This window comes from Dromaius novaehollandiae, chromosome 9 (genome assembly GCF_036370855.1).
Source record: "Dromaius novaehollandiae isolate bDroNov1 chromosome 9, bDroNov1.hap1, whole genome shotgun sequence".
In the NCBI taxonomy this organism is placed as follows: Eukaryota; Metazoa; Chordata; class Aves; order Casuariiformes; family Dromaiidae; genus Dromaius; species Dromaius novaehollandiae.
Genome location: NC_088106.1, coordinates 30991651 through 31006055, shown reverse-complemented (window position 1 = coordinate 31006055; position 14405 = coordinate 30991651). Strand labels below are relative to the sequence as shown.

The following is a 14405-nucleotide window of genomic DNA, read 5'->3' as shown; positions in this document are numbered from 1 at the left end:
TTCCTGCCCTGTCCCAGCAAGCTTTCGTGTAAGCTTGTCCACAGCACATCCCATCACTGTATCACATGTGCACAGGAGAAGTCTTTCCCTCCTTTCTCTTTCTTCCTTCCCCTCCCTCTCCCGTGCATATGCATGGACAAAATGGACCCCGTTTATTTGGCTACATCACTGCCACCAGCTGGGCGAATGACCTGCTTAGATAGTGCCCTCTGTCAGCTCCATGTAACTCGAGGATGGGTTGCTGTGGACACCCGCTGAGCTGACGGGAGCCGTGTTGGTGTGCAGACCGGCCCCCTCGCTGATGTGTGGCCGTCTCTGGGTATCCCCTTCCCTGGCTGGGGGTGCTGGGCAGCGTGAGCAGGGAGGTGACCTGCTCTGAGGCCTCATTCTGCTGCCTGCGCTCGTGTGTTGTGCTGGAAGCAAAGCGAGCACTGACAGTGAGGTTGGCTAAGGCTGACCACATCCCAGGTAGTGCTCGAGTCCCACTTGCTGCAAGCCGTGTCTGTCTCCTAGGTGAGCTACATGGAGATATACTGTGAGCGTGTGAGGGACCTCCTGAACCCCAAGAACAAAGGCAACCTGCGGGTGAGGGAGCACCCCCTTATGGGCCCATATGTTGAAGACCTCTCCAAGCTGGCTGTGACCTCCTACAATGACATCCAGGACCTCATGGACTCTGGCAATAAGGCCCGGTGAGTGGGGAAGCAGTATAGCAGTTCTTCAGGAGAACCGGATTTCAAACAGACATCTCCAGAGAGCCCTGCTTAACCTCCTTTCTCAGGTTGCCTGTCCTGGCTCTCTGAGAAACATACTTTCTGTCTCTCTTCTATCTCACATCAGGCAGCAAAACATTCCCCATTTCCATGGGCTGGCCTTCAAGCTGGAAAGGTCTAGAAGGACTTGGTTCCCCCACGCCCAGGCCATACCATTGCCTCTTGCCTTACCTCCCAGTCTGGCTGCTCTAGAGATGGCAATTCACTTGTGTCTAACATGTACAAGAGATGGGGACTCTGGCTTATTTTCATATTGTCTCCTTAGTGCTATCAAAGCACCCTGGAACCAGATGGTGAAAGTCTGGGCATATGCGCATGGGCCAAAGCCTGCTGAAGTCAGTGGAGAGCTTTCCCTGGTGTTGGGGAGCTTGATACGTGGTCTCTATAGGAAGTTGGGACCAGGAGAGGGTCAGTTCCCCTCTGCCCCACATGAGAGGCAGGATGTGAGCTACCTTGACTGATCACTCCTGGATACCAGAGTACTCTTATGCCTGCAGTGACCACTAGATTTGCCTTCTGTGAAGCAGCCTGTCCTGAAATTAGTCCAGGCCCCACTATCAGCTGTTCTGCCTCCCGGCACACTGCAGAGTGTCATGCCTTCTTGCCATCATCTCCCCACAGCACAGTGGCTGCCACCAACATGAATGAAACCAGCAGCCGCTCCCATGCCGTGTTCAACATAATCTTCACTCAGAAACGGCATGACGCTGAAACGGACATCACCACCGAGAAGGTGAGAGCAGAGCCATTCCTGCTTGCCAGAACATTAGCCCCAATTGTGGCCAAATTGTGGCAGCAATAACCTTGCAAAGTCCACCTTTGCTTTCTGAGTAGCTTTATGCTGCGTGATGTGTTTGTTCCCTCCTTTGCGTCCGTGACACTGCAGGCAGTGAAACGCCTGCTGCACTGTGCGCTGGAGGTGCACTTTGTTGGGGATGGGTTTGCCAAGGGCTCAGAGCTGGCGGGGTGCTTGCTTTGCCCACCATGGCTGACAGCCTCGTCCCTGGTTACAGGTCAGCAAAATCAGCCTGGTGGATCTGGCGGGGAGTGAGCGAGCTGACTCCACTGGTGCAAAGGGCACAAGACTAAAGGTGAGAAAGCAGCTCAGAGCTGGTGCAAGGCCCCTTTCTGGGGGTGGGGACAGTGCATCCTGTCCCCCTGCTCCCAGAGAGATCATGTCCTTTTCTTACCTAATTCCCTGCATACCTCAGTGCTGACTGTAAAAATCCTCACTGGGGTTTTGTTTGAGAGCTGGCTAGTGCTGGTTCCACCAGGGTCCATAAGCCCCAGTTAGGAAGTGCTGGATGTCCAGTCACCATTCCCCCACCTTGTACCAGGGCTTCCCCATCCTCCTGGTCTACTGGGCTTTTGTGCTGCTCTGAAAAAGAGCCTGAGGATCTGGGTGTTTCTTCTTTTCATCAGGAAGGAGCAAACATCAACAAGTCCTTGACCACGCTGGGGAAAGTCATCTCTGCTCTGGCTGAAATGGTACGTTCTCTGAGCAAGGGTGGTTGGCGCAGGGTGAGAATTGCCTTGCATGAGTCTGCTCAGGTAGTGAGCACAACCCCTTGGCTCTGCTCTCAGCTAGGCCTCCACACACACACACTGCTCGATAAAGCGCAGGTGGAGAAGTATGTGTTGTTATACCCTTCCTCCTACTTGCATGTGTGTCTGTTTACCTTGTGTTCGCATGGGTGCCCTGTACTCAGCACCTGGCTCTGAAGGATGGGCAGATATGTCCCATCCTGTCCCACACTGCCAGTGTCATGGGCTGGAGTGAGCCCCTCTGATCAGACTGCTGTCCCTAGGGTCCTCCACTCTGCTTTAGGAAAGGGGAGCTGTGCTGAATGACAGGGAGGGGAGCAGCTCACTGTCACCTACCTCCCCCTGGTGCCCTGTGCTTCCAACACTGTGTAAACAGTCTCTCTGCTTTCTTTGCAGGATTCGGGGCCAAATAAGGTACGTGCTGAGACAGGGCTCAGTGGGTTTGGCTTTTAGCAGAGATGGGTGGGGGTGGAGAGCAAGGAGGTTTGCAAAGACCCCTTTACAGATGAAACTCCAGCTGGATCCAAGTCACACTTTCTTCTCAGGGTTGGACAGATCCAGTTCATGCCCTCACCGCTTTGTGGCTGTCCTGGCCCACTCTGCATGTCTGTCCACCCTACCCCATTACCCCGGCATCAAAAACCTCCCAGCCCCAGCAGTGCATTACAGAGCCAAAATGAGTTGCCCAAGGTCGCTGTGGCAGAGCAGGGCAGTCCTCCTTTGAGGGTAATCTCTCCTGACAAACAGAGCCATTTGCTGTCAGCCTGGTGTGGCTGGAGGCAACCCTGCCTCTGGGCTTGGCTCGCACTGGTTGTGATCTTCCCATTGAAGAGAGCAGGGAGCCTTACAACTCCTCCCTTCACTCTGTTCTCTCCAGAACAAAAAGAAGAAGAAGACAGATTTCATCCCGTACCGGGACTCTGTGCTGACCTGGCTGCTCCGGGAGAACCTGGGTGAGGAAGGGATGGGTGGTCTGGGGCTCCGGGGCTTGGCGGAGAGCCTGGCTGGGAAAGGGAGAGTGATGGCTGACTCAGGGACCAGCGTTTCTCTGAAGCAATTGTATCTCTCTGGGCAGGGGGCAACTCCAGGACTGCGATGGTCGCTGCTCTCAGTCCTGCCGATATCAACTATGATGAGACCCTCAGCACTTTAAGGTAGGCTCTGGGATGCAGATCTGCTCTCATGCCCTGAATGGGTGAGAGCAGGGGATGTGTTTGAAACCCAGGTGCTCCCATTCACTCTCTTCACTGCTTTATCCCCCCAGCATCCCTTCCCCTCAGTGGGGAGGGAGTGAGGAGGTCACACCGCCTTGTGCAGTGCAATTGGAACCTTATATAAGAGGGCCAAAGAACTGTCCAGGTAGTTTGTTAGCAATGCTTGTCCATACAGTAGCCACGGCTTTGAACCCTGCTGGTCCTGGCTACATGTAGGAGTCTCCTGACTGGTCGGCTGTGCCTCTGAAGGATCCCCTCACTGAAGTGGGCTCTGAATTACCCCTGCACGCCCAGCAGCCGAGGGTTTGCATGCCCCACTGGCCAGCCCTGCTGCCTCACTCCTGCACACAGCCACGCGTGGCTCACGGGAAGCCTCCCCTCAGTTACCCCTGGTTTGCCCTGTCTCTAGGTACGCTGACCGTGCCAAGCAGATCCGATGCAATGCTGTCATCAATGAGGACCCGAACAACAAGCTCATCCGGGAGCTGAAGGATGAGGTGGCACGCCTGCGTGACCTGCTGTATGCCCAGGGTCTCGGGGACATCATTGACAGTACGTACCGCTCCGTGCTCTCTGGGAGCAGCTCTTGGCAAAGGTGGGCTGTTGTCTCCCTGCCCACCAGCCCCAAGGGGCCATGCCTGGAGCTGTCCCACATCCTGCTCTGCGGTTCAACCATCTCACTGCCCACCCTGCCATGAAGTAATGTCACATCACTGAGGTGTAGCCATTTCTCTCCACTGTCACTGCACCAGCTGGGACCCCCCCAGCTAACCCCACACACGTGTTTGCAACTCCTCTGCCACTCCCATAAGCCAGGAGACCTGCTTTACACCCAGCAGGCTTCCTCCCCTCCACCTCCACCCTCATGTCCCACCTTCAGTTTCCCCTTGAATGTGCCCCACAAAGGTGCCAGGAATTCATCCCTGGGGTGGAGTTCACCCCATGGCCTCTCCTCCATGTGCTTTTCAGATTGTCTTAAATCCTACTGAGATGAACCTACTCTTGTTCTGTTTTCTTTGTCTTTCTCCTTGCTCCCTGCCCCCTCTCTCTCTTAGCCAACCCTGCTGCAGGAGGATCCAAATGTGTGTATTCCCCATCACTGGTATTCTGTGTTGCTTCATTGCTTTTGAGAGACATAGGCATAGCCAAGGAACATAAGTGCAGCATGGGAAAGGGCTCCAATAGCCAGCCCTGGCTATTGGAAATGTGCTTGCCCTCAGGGAGACATGAGGCTGGCCTCCCTCGGAGAGCAGGGAAAGGGTCATCAGCAGAGCCTCCATTAGTGCCTTGCGCCTGGGCTCAGAGGGACATTCGGAGGGACAGGCCAGCACAGGAATGTTTCTACATTGGCCAGTGTCCCCCCACTGCCCAGCGGCACCCTTTCTCAAGGGCAAGGCCCTGCATCGGTGCCTTAAATCTGCAAGTCAGTGTGCTGGGGTGTGAGAGGGCTGTCCAGCATCTCTCAGGGTCTGAGTTGCATGTGGGGGGCACGCATGCCTCTCCCTTTCCTGCCGGCTCTGCCCCAGAGGGAACGCAGCCCTGGCTGGCAGTCCCATGCTGGGGAAGCCCAGGGAAAAGGGTCCTGTGCTCAGGCCTTAGCCGGGGTTTGCAGCCGATGCAGGTAAGCAGTTAACGGTGTACTCACCGCCCTCCAACTTGCTGGGGACCAGACCTGATCCACAAAAGGATTCTTTCCTCCATGCTGTAACTATGTTTCCTCTTGCTTCTGCTGCTCTTGCTGCTTCTGCTGGCACTGGGACTGGTCTCTGCTGCTGGTTCTGCTTGTGAAGGCACTGGCCTTGCTTCTGGGTGAAAACAGCCAGGCATGCAAGACAGTGCAGGTGGCATTAGACATCTCAGTGACCCAGCACCAATCCTGCCAGGGGTTACCCTGCGATCAGCAGAGGAACAGGGCAAACCTGTTTGTGGGGAGACTTGACAAAGTGATTGGGTTCAGGTTTCCATGCTTGTTTGTGAAGCAGAGAGGGAATGGTGCAACTGTGTGGGGATCCATAGCAGCTCCCACAGGCAGGGCCATGGAGTGGGCTGCAGGTGGTCTGCAGAGACTAATACTGCAGCCTCGTGCCCTGTAGGCTGGGATGGTGCTCTCCACTAAAAGCTGGCTGATGCAGAGGTGTGTGATGACCCACCAGAAGTGGTAAGGTTTGGCCATGGCCCGTCGATAAGGAATTCTGAGATGCCCCCACAGGAGTCAGGCAGTGTGAAGCCAGGCTGTGATGATCCCGGTAGGGACACAGGGGACCTGGCCCATCCGATCCAGGCTAGAGCGCCCTGTGCTGCTCCAGGGGCAGTGCAGGAGAGGGCACAGCTCTGGAGGGACGAGGGCAGATAACCAGCATGTCGACAGGCTGTCCGGGAAATCAAGGTGGGAACAGGAGGGAAAGACAGGACTGAAAATGGGACTGAGGGTAAGCAAGAAGGAGTTGCTTTGCAATGCAGAAAGCAGACAGCGTTGTGGGAGGAGAAGGCAAAGCCAGGAATCTGCAGGCTTTGGGGCTACCAGCAGAGAGATGTTCAGGCTCATCTCTGGGCCTGTTGGATTTACTGCTAGGCAAACCGCCTGCAGGGAGCAGTGTGAAGGCAGAGGAGTTGGTTCCCCACTGCCACGGGCTGAGCTGTGGCTGTGCAAAAGCTCCCCCTGCCCCGTGTGCCGTGCTGGGGTCAGGACAGCAGGACTTGGTGTGTGGGGAGCCAGGGCAGGCACAGAGGTGAGGTTGAGGGCCTCATTCTGCTCAATCCCTTGGTCATTCAGGCAGCCTGAGTAAAGCAGGAACTGGGAAAAAAGGAGCAAACCCCATCATGAGTGTGCTGGGGTCTCCCTGTGACATCGGGAATGTAAGCGGGGTGTGAGAGCGAGTGGTTCTGTGCCAGGGGCTCCAGGGAAGAGCCTCCAGGCCTTTGTGCTGGGCATTGGTAGGAGCCACGGTCCCTCCACGTGCCAGAGCCCTGTGAGAACCCCCTCAGCCCACCCTGCAGCCTGCCATGACCCACTTTTTGGAGGCACAGAGCACCACTGGGCTCAGGTCCTCTGGAAATGGGAGCTTTGACTAACTCTGCCCACTCCTATGCCGACTAACCCGAACCCTGCCTGCCTCCAGCATGACACGCGGAGTTGGGGACGGGCTTCTTTTTGGTGCTGCAACTTCCCTGGGCCAGAAGAGCATCTCTGATACCGGGGCGAACGACAGGGCCAGCCCATGCTGCAGCTGGGAGAGCCCGTCTCCATGACTCTCCCTCTATTTTGGTGCCTGCTCCCCTGCCACGCTAGGCTGTGGCAGCACCAGAAGGCAAATCTCACAGGCTCTGGTCTCCGGTCTGGAGCTCTTTACACAGCTGGAACGAGCCCTTGGTGTTCGCCTGGGCCAGGACACACTGGCGACCCAGCTGTGTCCCTTTGCCACGTGTTTCGGTTGCAGCTGCCCCTGTCCCTGCTCAGGGCCCCAGCCCAGGCTGGAAGCGCTGGCGGACAAGCGTTGCTGCCTGCAGCAGGCAGGCTGCCGTGCTTCCCTCACGTGGCTCTGAACAGATCCAACTGCTGCGAGATCCACTTTTGAAAAAGATCCCCAAGAGCTCCGAAGCCGCTCCAAGGCTGTTCCCGTGGCTGCTTCTGAAAACAGCCCACGTGTTCCTCAGGCTGCTGCCCTGCTCTCTGCCCTGAGCAGCCAGCCGCGAGCATGGTGGGTGTGAACGTGTGACCCTCCGGACGCTGCAGGTGCTGCCCGCCGGGCTGAATGCTTGGGCCGGTTGCCCGGGATTCAGTGTAGGCAGCCTGGCTGGGGTGGGGAAGGTGTGAGTGCCCCTCACCCTGCTGCTGGCCTGTGCTGCTGTGCCAATGTGTATGCATTTTTCTTTAAATTCCTGGCTTTCTTCTTGCCAAACCTGGGCACTTTTTTTCCCAACAGCTTCTCTTTTCTCTATCTTTTTCTTTCTCTCTCTCTTCCTATCCATGTGTCTTTCCCCCACTCCATTCCTCTCCTTCCCTGCCCGTAGATGTGTCCGACTTTGAGAACAATAACGGTAACCCTAGAGTGGCTGAACTGAGTCAACGCCATGACAATCTCTCCACAGTGACCAATGCCATTGCCGGGATCAGCCCCTCTTCCTCCCTGTCAGCCCTGTCCAGCCGAGCTGCCTCTGTCGCCAGCCTCCACGAGCGCATCATGTTTGCTCCAGGCAGCGAAGAGGCTATCGAAAGGCTCAAGGTAAGAGCCTGGGGAGACATGGTGCCCTGCAGGGCAGAGGGTTGGGGAGAGGGAGAGCAAAACTTCAGAGATGGGTTGCATACACTCTTCCACAGCACATTGCACATCAGGGTGGCAGTGAGTTCCCTTCCCAGTTTGAAGGGGAAACCTCTCTCTGGAAAGGGACCTCTTTAAATCCTGAGCCTCCAGACATCTTCCTCTGGACTTCTTCTTGCTGTTACAAAGCTCAGCAGCAATTATAATCCTAGGCCAAAGTTTTGCAGGATGCTTTCCCAGGCTCAGCACTGAGTCCTCTGACTCTCATGCACTGAGATTTTCAGAGGTTGGGGGCTTGGGGGCTTCAGGGTTGGGGGCTTTTTTCAGAAAATCTATCCCCTTTAAGCCACTGCAGCTTAAAATTGGAGCTGTCCAGAGACAAAGCCCTTGGAAAATCCCGTCTTTGCTTATTCTATTCACCACTTCAGTACTGTGAAGCTAAAAAGATCCTGTTCTAAAGGGTACTCATGGGAAGTGATGCTCGGACCTTTGGCGCTCTCTGGTGCTCTAGAGTGGACAAACAGCAGCCGCATGGAGCTGCGGACATCGCTGCCGCTCCGGACTCATGGACAGGGAGAGGGTTCGGCATGTTAGAGTCCTGCCCAGTCTGTGGGCCTCCCTGCAGGGTGACTGCTGATCCTCTGCAGGATGAACGCTCCCAGCTCAGCAAAGCACAGGAGCAGGCTGGCAAGAAGGTTTGGAGAGGCTGGCATTTGTGCCTTGCTCTTTGAAAACGGGGATGAATGCCAGAACTGGCTGAAATACTGCTGCAGTCTGTTTAATCCAGTCTGAAACTGGGACCCTCAGTCTTCAGCTAGGAGCTGCAGTCTGTTGTGGGTGCAGGAGGCCACAGTTCCCACGAGGGTTTGCTGGGCAAAGCCTAGCAGAGTGGGTGCAGGCTGACTGTCCATGGCCTCTGCAAAATGCTAACCCATGTCCTGTGCTCACCAGGAAACGGAGAAGATCATTGCTGAGCTGAATGAGACTTGGGAGGAGAAGCTGCGGAGGACAGAAGCCATCCGGATGGAGAGGTGGGTGAGACAGGACTGGGTTTCCCTGGGGTCTCCCCTCTTCTGCGGCTTGCTTGGAGCAGTTCAGTTAGCAAGATGGGGCTGGGTGCCTCCCAGGCACCCCAACACCAGCCATATTAGCCTTTAGGGACACAGTCTGCTCTGAGAAATCCTCTTGAGGCACATACAGAGCTGAAACAGGCCTTAAGACTATGTCCCCGTGAGCAAAATAACCCAGGCCAAAGCATGGGCCTGCATCCTGTCTCATGCTCATCCAGCACTCACTCTGGCACAGTGCTGTCCCAGGTTAACTAGCACTGCCCCAGGTATGGTTCAGGACTTAGCCTAGGCCAGGTGGTTTGAATGAGGACACCCTGCTTTGGGGTGTAAGAGAGCACAGCCAAATGGCTGCAAGTTGAGTCAGAACTAGAAAATGGACCTCTACCAGTAGAGACATAGTCTAATCCGAGGCCAGCTTCCATAGCAATGGGAAGCTGTGGGTTGGGGGCAGTTGGAAATGAATCGGACAGGGAAGAGTGCAGCCTGGATCCAGGATTGTGTGGGGGACACTGTGTCTGGAATTAGTACCTGTGGGTTCAAGCCTTGTCTTGGCCGTTCCCCTGCACTGAGAGCTCACTGCTCTGTGCTGCAGAGGCCTGTCGTACTCAGTGCGTTCAAACCGTTGCAGGGTCATGTGCTTCCATTGCCTTTAGCCTGGGATACCCTCCTCTGTGCCCATTGGTGTGTTACATGTGCTCCAGCTGGGCTGTTCTCTGAGACAAAGGTTCAGTCTCCTCTGGATTATGGTCACGTGGCTGGTTTTTGGGGCTCATGTGGCTTTGACAGGCTCTTCTTTCCATTGCTCCTTCAGGGAAGCATTGCTGGCCGAAATGGGGGTGGCCATGAGGGAGGACGGAGGCACCTTGGGTGTTTTCTCTCCTAAAAAGGTAGGATAACCTCTTAATCTCTTCTTCACAGCAAATCAGGGACTGCTTTCCATCCCCATGGCTCAGTGTGTAACCCTTCAAACCTGCCCTGTCCCTGCTGGCCAGCCCCGATGATTTTGGATTAGCTCTCAGAAGCGTGAACTGACCTTTTGTTGCAATGGGCTGTTCGCTCTGAAATGTATAAGAGACACTTTCAATATTGAACCAGTTTGGTATTTTCATCACTGGTCATTTTGATAGGAACAGATGGCTAAATTTTCTGTCCCGATCCAACATCACCTACCACAGTAGACACTGTCTCAATTCAGATGACCCTAGTGGGCTCCACTTATGGTTGTTGTGTTGGTATTTCAACGTCAGCTATTAAAACCCTGTACTTTTGTGTATTTGAAATTTCTGTCCGTCACCCAGGCTGCCCCAGAAACCAGGGATCCTTGCTAATAAATGTAGGTGCAGGAATAATAAATGCTGTTATGGCTTGTAGTGTCCCAGAGCGTATTTTCTAAGCAAACACTGGCCATGCCCCAGATAGCTTCTGTGCCAGTGAACTCTGCCAAGTGCTAGTTACAGCCCATTATTGTTGGTCATTCAGCTGTGCAATCACTGCAGTAACGACTTCCAGTTTACAGCTCCAATCCTATGAACCCTGTAGGTTCACCTCGTGTGCTGCGCAGCCTGCAGAAGTGTTGGCATGTGTTGGCAGGGCCAGGGTACGCTTGCATGGCTCTCCCACCTTGTTGTGATGGAGCACCCTGCACACTGAAGGCAAGGTGGAGAGCTGCCCCATAGGCCTCTGCCTCCTGATGCTGGTTGGCCTGGCTGGTGCTTGGCCTGGCCAGACATCTTCATAGACACATGCCTTTGCAGCCTTGCTGAGAGCATGCGGAGTCAAGGAGAGCAGGGTCTGCTCCCAGCCTCCCCATGGACAGCCGGTGGTGAACCTTTTGGGGTCTTCCCCATGCATGTCTCGGCATGGGTATTACAAAAATTTTTACACCCTGTCTTCTTTATTTTTCATTTCTGTCTCAGCCACTGCCCCTTAGGTCCCCAGATGTTTATGTAGAAAGCGTGGGGGTTTATTCCCCTAAGCAGGTTGGTCTTGGAAGATGCTGTTGCTGTGGTGATCTTGGTGCCTACTTACTCTTCAACTATCTGCTGGGTGGAAACTGCTCTAAATTCTCCAGATGCTGGCAAAGAAGCTCTGTGTTGAAAGCTTGCAAAACCCATGTTGATTGAGAGCAAAACACAGGGACATTGTTGCCCTGCTATGTGTCATTGCTGGTATAATTATTTCCCGAAGGAGCTCAGTGGAAGTTAAAACATTTGCCTTCTACTAGCAAACCTTGCAAATCTAGAGAAAAATTGCAAGCTAGAAGAGTTTCAGAGCTTCTCTCTCAGGCCCAGGGGCTACGTTTGCTCCGAGAGGCTTGATCTTGAATATTACGGCCAGCTTCTTCCTTCCAGCTACTGTGGAGAAGAGCCTGTGCTTCCCCCGATCTCCAGCTCTCCTCTACTGTTTGAAGTGAATCTCTTGGATCAGTCAGGGCTCAACGCACTTTTCTGAAGGGGAAATCTCTGCATGCTTTGTGTCAACAGGCTGATAAGACATTTCTTACAGTATCACTTCTTATTTCTGGGAAACTCAGAGCTTCACCTACTAGTGCCCCCTTGACTTTGTCTACTGACTGAAGCTGCAATCACAACATTTTGCAATGGGCTTAGATAAGCTAGCTCCAGCTGCAGAGGTCTGTGGTCAGGGGACAAATGCTCCTGTCATCAAGAACAGAGTGGTTTGCGGTTTATGGATAAGAAATCATTGGGAGGCAACTGATAAGAAAGAGGCCAGGAAGAAACACAGCCTTGGGAAACAAGTTCAGATCTCCACTCTGCCATAGGCTTTGGATGAACATCCAGACTGGGACCTGTCCTTCTGGGTGTTTCATCTGTCCTTGTATCATCAGTGGAGGAAAAACAGGCACTTTTAGGTCACAGTTCCTTTCATCCTAAAAATTCTTCCTGCATGGGAAGTGTGTCCGTCTCAGCTGCATCCTCTGAAATAGGGCTGGGGAGGTATGATAATGTAAGGGGCTGCAGACACACACCATGGGCTAACAGGGTCCCACCTGATCCTTGACAGGAGGCCCAAGAGACACTAAGCTGTATCTGTTCAAGGACTCCTCTTTTGAAGTGTTTAGCTCTGTATTGGGCCTTTTTACAACCTGAATATGCATGCATGCTAGTTTTCCAAAGCAGCTGGTGGTAGGCAGCAGCGCCTGGGGAAAGTTGCCCAGAGCATAGCTCTTTGAGGAGAAAAACAAGGAGGCATGTGAAGATGTGGAGCTTTAACTAAAGCCCTTTTAGGAGCTTTAAGAGCACTTGTCCAGAGACCTGGTGTCCAAAGCAACAGCACTCCACTTGCTCTTGTTGGGCTAGGCCAGAAGCAGCGGCCGCAGGGTTAGTTTATCAGTGGCAGTGAGCAGAGGGAGTCCTGCTCTGTGGAGGGGTGAAGCGGCAGAGAATCGCTGCAGAGCCTGTCCTGTGGTGCTCATCAGAGAGGCTTTGGGGTTGGTCTTCTCGTGCTTGTAGAGCCCTTGTGCTTAGAGGCAGGGACCAAGGAGTTACAAACCCAACTGAGGATTGTGTCACTCTGAACTGCCGGGAGGCTGGGGATCTCTGGTTTGTACTGTCCAAGCCTTGGCTCTTTTGGGGTGGGGGGGTAACCCTTAATCTCTGCATGGAAGAGCATGTGGAGCCTCTCCCTGCCTGCTGATCATCTAGGCCAGGTGCAGGAGCTCTGGGGCAGGGCATTCGGCAGCCAGGCTCTCCCAGCAGGGCGCTGCTGGCTGCCCGCGGCTGGCGGTCCTGGCGGTCCTCCCTCGCCACAGGATGCAGCTCCACACTCGCTCAGGCAGCTCCCTGTGGAAAGCTCAGCCCTGTTGGGGCCGGTGCCTGATTCTCTTCAATCACCTAGAAAAGTACCTGCCTGGGGCATTTTGTTGTTGAGCTACAGAGGACTGGGAGAGCCTTTTCCCTCGCAGGGAGGCAGCCTGAGGTGCAGCTGAGTTACACGTCCCTCAGGAGCGTCCCTCAGTGCCTAGGGTAGTCGGAGCAGACGGGGTGACTCTTTCTTTGTTTCTCCCAGACGCCCCACTTGGTCAACCTGAATGAGGACCCGCTCATGTCTGAGTGCCTTCTCTACTATATCAAGGATGGGATAACAAGGTGAGGACCAATAGACCAAATCTCAGGCCCTGGCTCGCCTTCCAGGAGCAGCAGTGCATTCCCATTCTGTATGCGGGGATTACTAGGCTGTTCTGTCACCATCCCTGTGCTCTAGATAGGCTGCAAGGATATGTGCATGGGTGTCAGGCAGACAGCCTGCCCTCTTGCCTCTGGGCTGGGCACAGAGTTGTCTAGGCATCACCAAAATGGCAGAGCTGCATGGGAAAAAATGTGCATTTCCATGGCAATCTCATTAAAGACATTGGTCTCGCTGTGCACGGAGGACTGTTCAGGTCAGTCCAAAGAGTATTTTTGAGTGGAGCCCCCAAAAAGGGCTGATTTAAGGAAGGAGAGAGCTGGCTTGAGCTGTATTTCCTCTTGCAGGGTTGGCCGGGAAGATGCAGAGAAGAGACAGGACATTGTTCTCAGCGGACACTTCATTAAAGAAGAGCACTGCCTTTTCCGCAGCGATACAAGGACCAGCGGTGAAGGTACCCCCTGTTCAAAGAGGCTCCACTTCCCTGGGTTTCTTCCACACCCTAGTCCCTCTGAGTGTCCCCAGTGTGTGCTAGTACCTGCCGTGGGCCATGCTGGTCCCAGCCTGGGCTGGCGGGGGTCTTGCCATCCTCAGACTAGCGTAGCTTTCCTGCATGGGCCATGGTCTCTCCAGGCCTGCTTCCCTCCTGGGCAAACTATGACCGTTGCCTAGCTGGGAGGGAAACTTGTGCAAGGCACAAGAAAAGTGGCATGTGCTGCTTGGTGAGGGAGGAGGGAAGATGACTGGAGGGAGGTCAGGGCAGGAAGAAAGAGTAGATTGTACACAGTTGCCCTGCCCAAAACACTGTGCAGAACCCCAACCCCCTGCCCCCAAAGCTGGGTGCTGGCAGGAACCTGGGGGAGAAAATCCCTTGTGAGACAAATCTGGGAAGGCTGGAGATGCAGGATGTGGACTCTGATCCACTTTCATGTCTAATCTCCACCTGCTCTTAGTCCTTGGGCTGTTCTGACTAAAATGAGACTGGCTGAGCTCCGTTGCGATCCCTGTTCATTGCCCGGGTTTGGGTGCTCCCTGTGGGTACTCCAGTGTCCCCACACTCCATTCCTGGGGTACTGTCCGGGGCAACCCTTCCTTTCCTAGGCCACAGAAACATTGGCCTTCCCTGTGCTCCAGGAGACCCAGGATGCCCTTCTGCTTGTGCCTCATTTACACTCCCTTTCTCTCCCCTTCTTGCTGTCCCTGCAGTAATAGTGACCTTAGAGCCTTGTGAAGGCGCTGACACCTATGTGAATGGCAAAAAAGTGACGGAGCCCAGCATCCTGCGATCAGGTAGGACCCGCACCTGAAGATGGTTGACTTGGGCATGGGTACCTGGGGCCTGACTAACAAGGGGCTGGCATGAGAGAGCAGCTGCTGTAACCTACATCCCTCTGTTAG

The 14405-nt window shown here is 54.5% G+C and overlaps 1 protein-coding gene across 22 annotated transcripts in view; it reads left to right on the top strand.

The window, feature by feature from the left end:
* Nucleotides 1–14405, top strand: part of KIF1A (kinesin family member 1A) — a 72642-nt gene that overhangs the window by 22300 nt on the left and 35937 nt on the right. For 8 of the 22 annotated variants that reach the window (XM_064517095.1, XM_064517094.1, XM_064517093.1 and 5 more), the window contains exons 6-20: nucleotides 514–692; nucleotides 1395–1506; nucleotides 1787–1864; nucleotides 2196–2261; nucleotides 2715–2732; nucleotides 3196–3271; nucleotides 3394–3472; nucleotides 3942–4084; nucleotides 4588–4614; nucleotides 7544–7755; nucleotides 8743–8822; nucleotides 9673–9748; nucleotides 12891–12970; nucleotides 13355–13461; nucleotides 14214–14297. In XM_064517095.1, the coding sequence (XP_064373165.1) occupies nucleotides 514–692; nucleotides 1395–1506; nucleotides 1787–1864; nucleotides 2196–2261; nucleotides 2715–2732; nucleotides 3196–3271; nucleotides 3394–3472; nucleotides 3942–4084; nucleotides 4588–4614; nucleotides 7544–7755; nucleotides 8743–8822; nucleotides 9673–9748; nucleotides 12891–12970; nucleotides 13355–13461; nucleotides 14214–14297 (1417 nt within the window). The remainder of the gene's footprint in view (nucleotides 1–513; nucleotides 693–1394; nucleotides 1507–1786; nucleotides 1865–2195; nucleotides 2262–2714; nucleotides 2733–3195; nucleotides 3272–3393; nucleotides 3473–3941; nucleotides 4085–4587; nucleotides 4615–7543; nucleotides 7756–8742; nucleotides 8823–9672; nucleotides 9749–12890; nucleotides 12971–13354; nucleotides 13462–14213; nucleotides 14298–14405) is intronic. The other 14 variants (XM_064517104.1, XM_064517103.1, XM_064517100.1 and 11 more) reach the window with 3 other exon arrangements.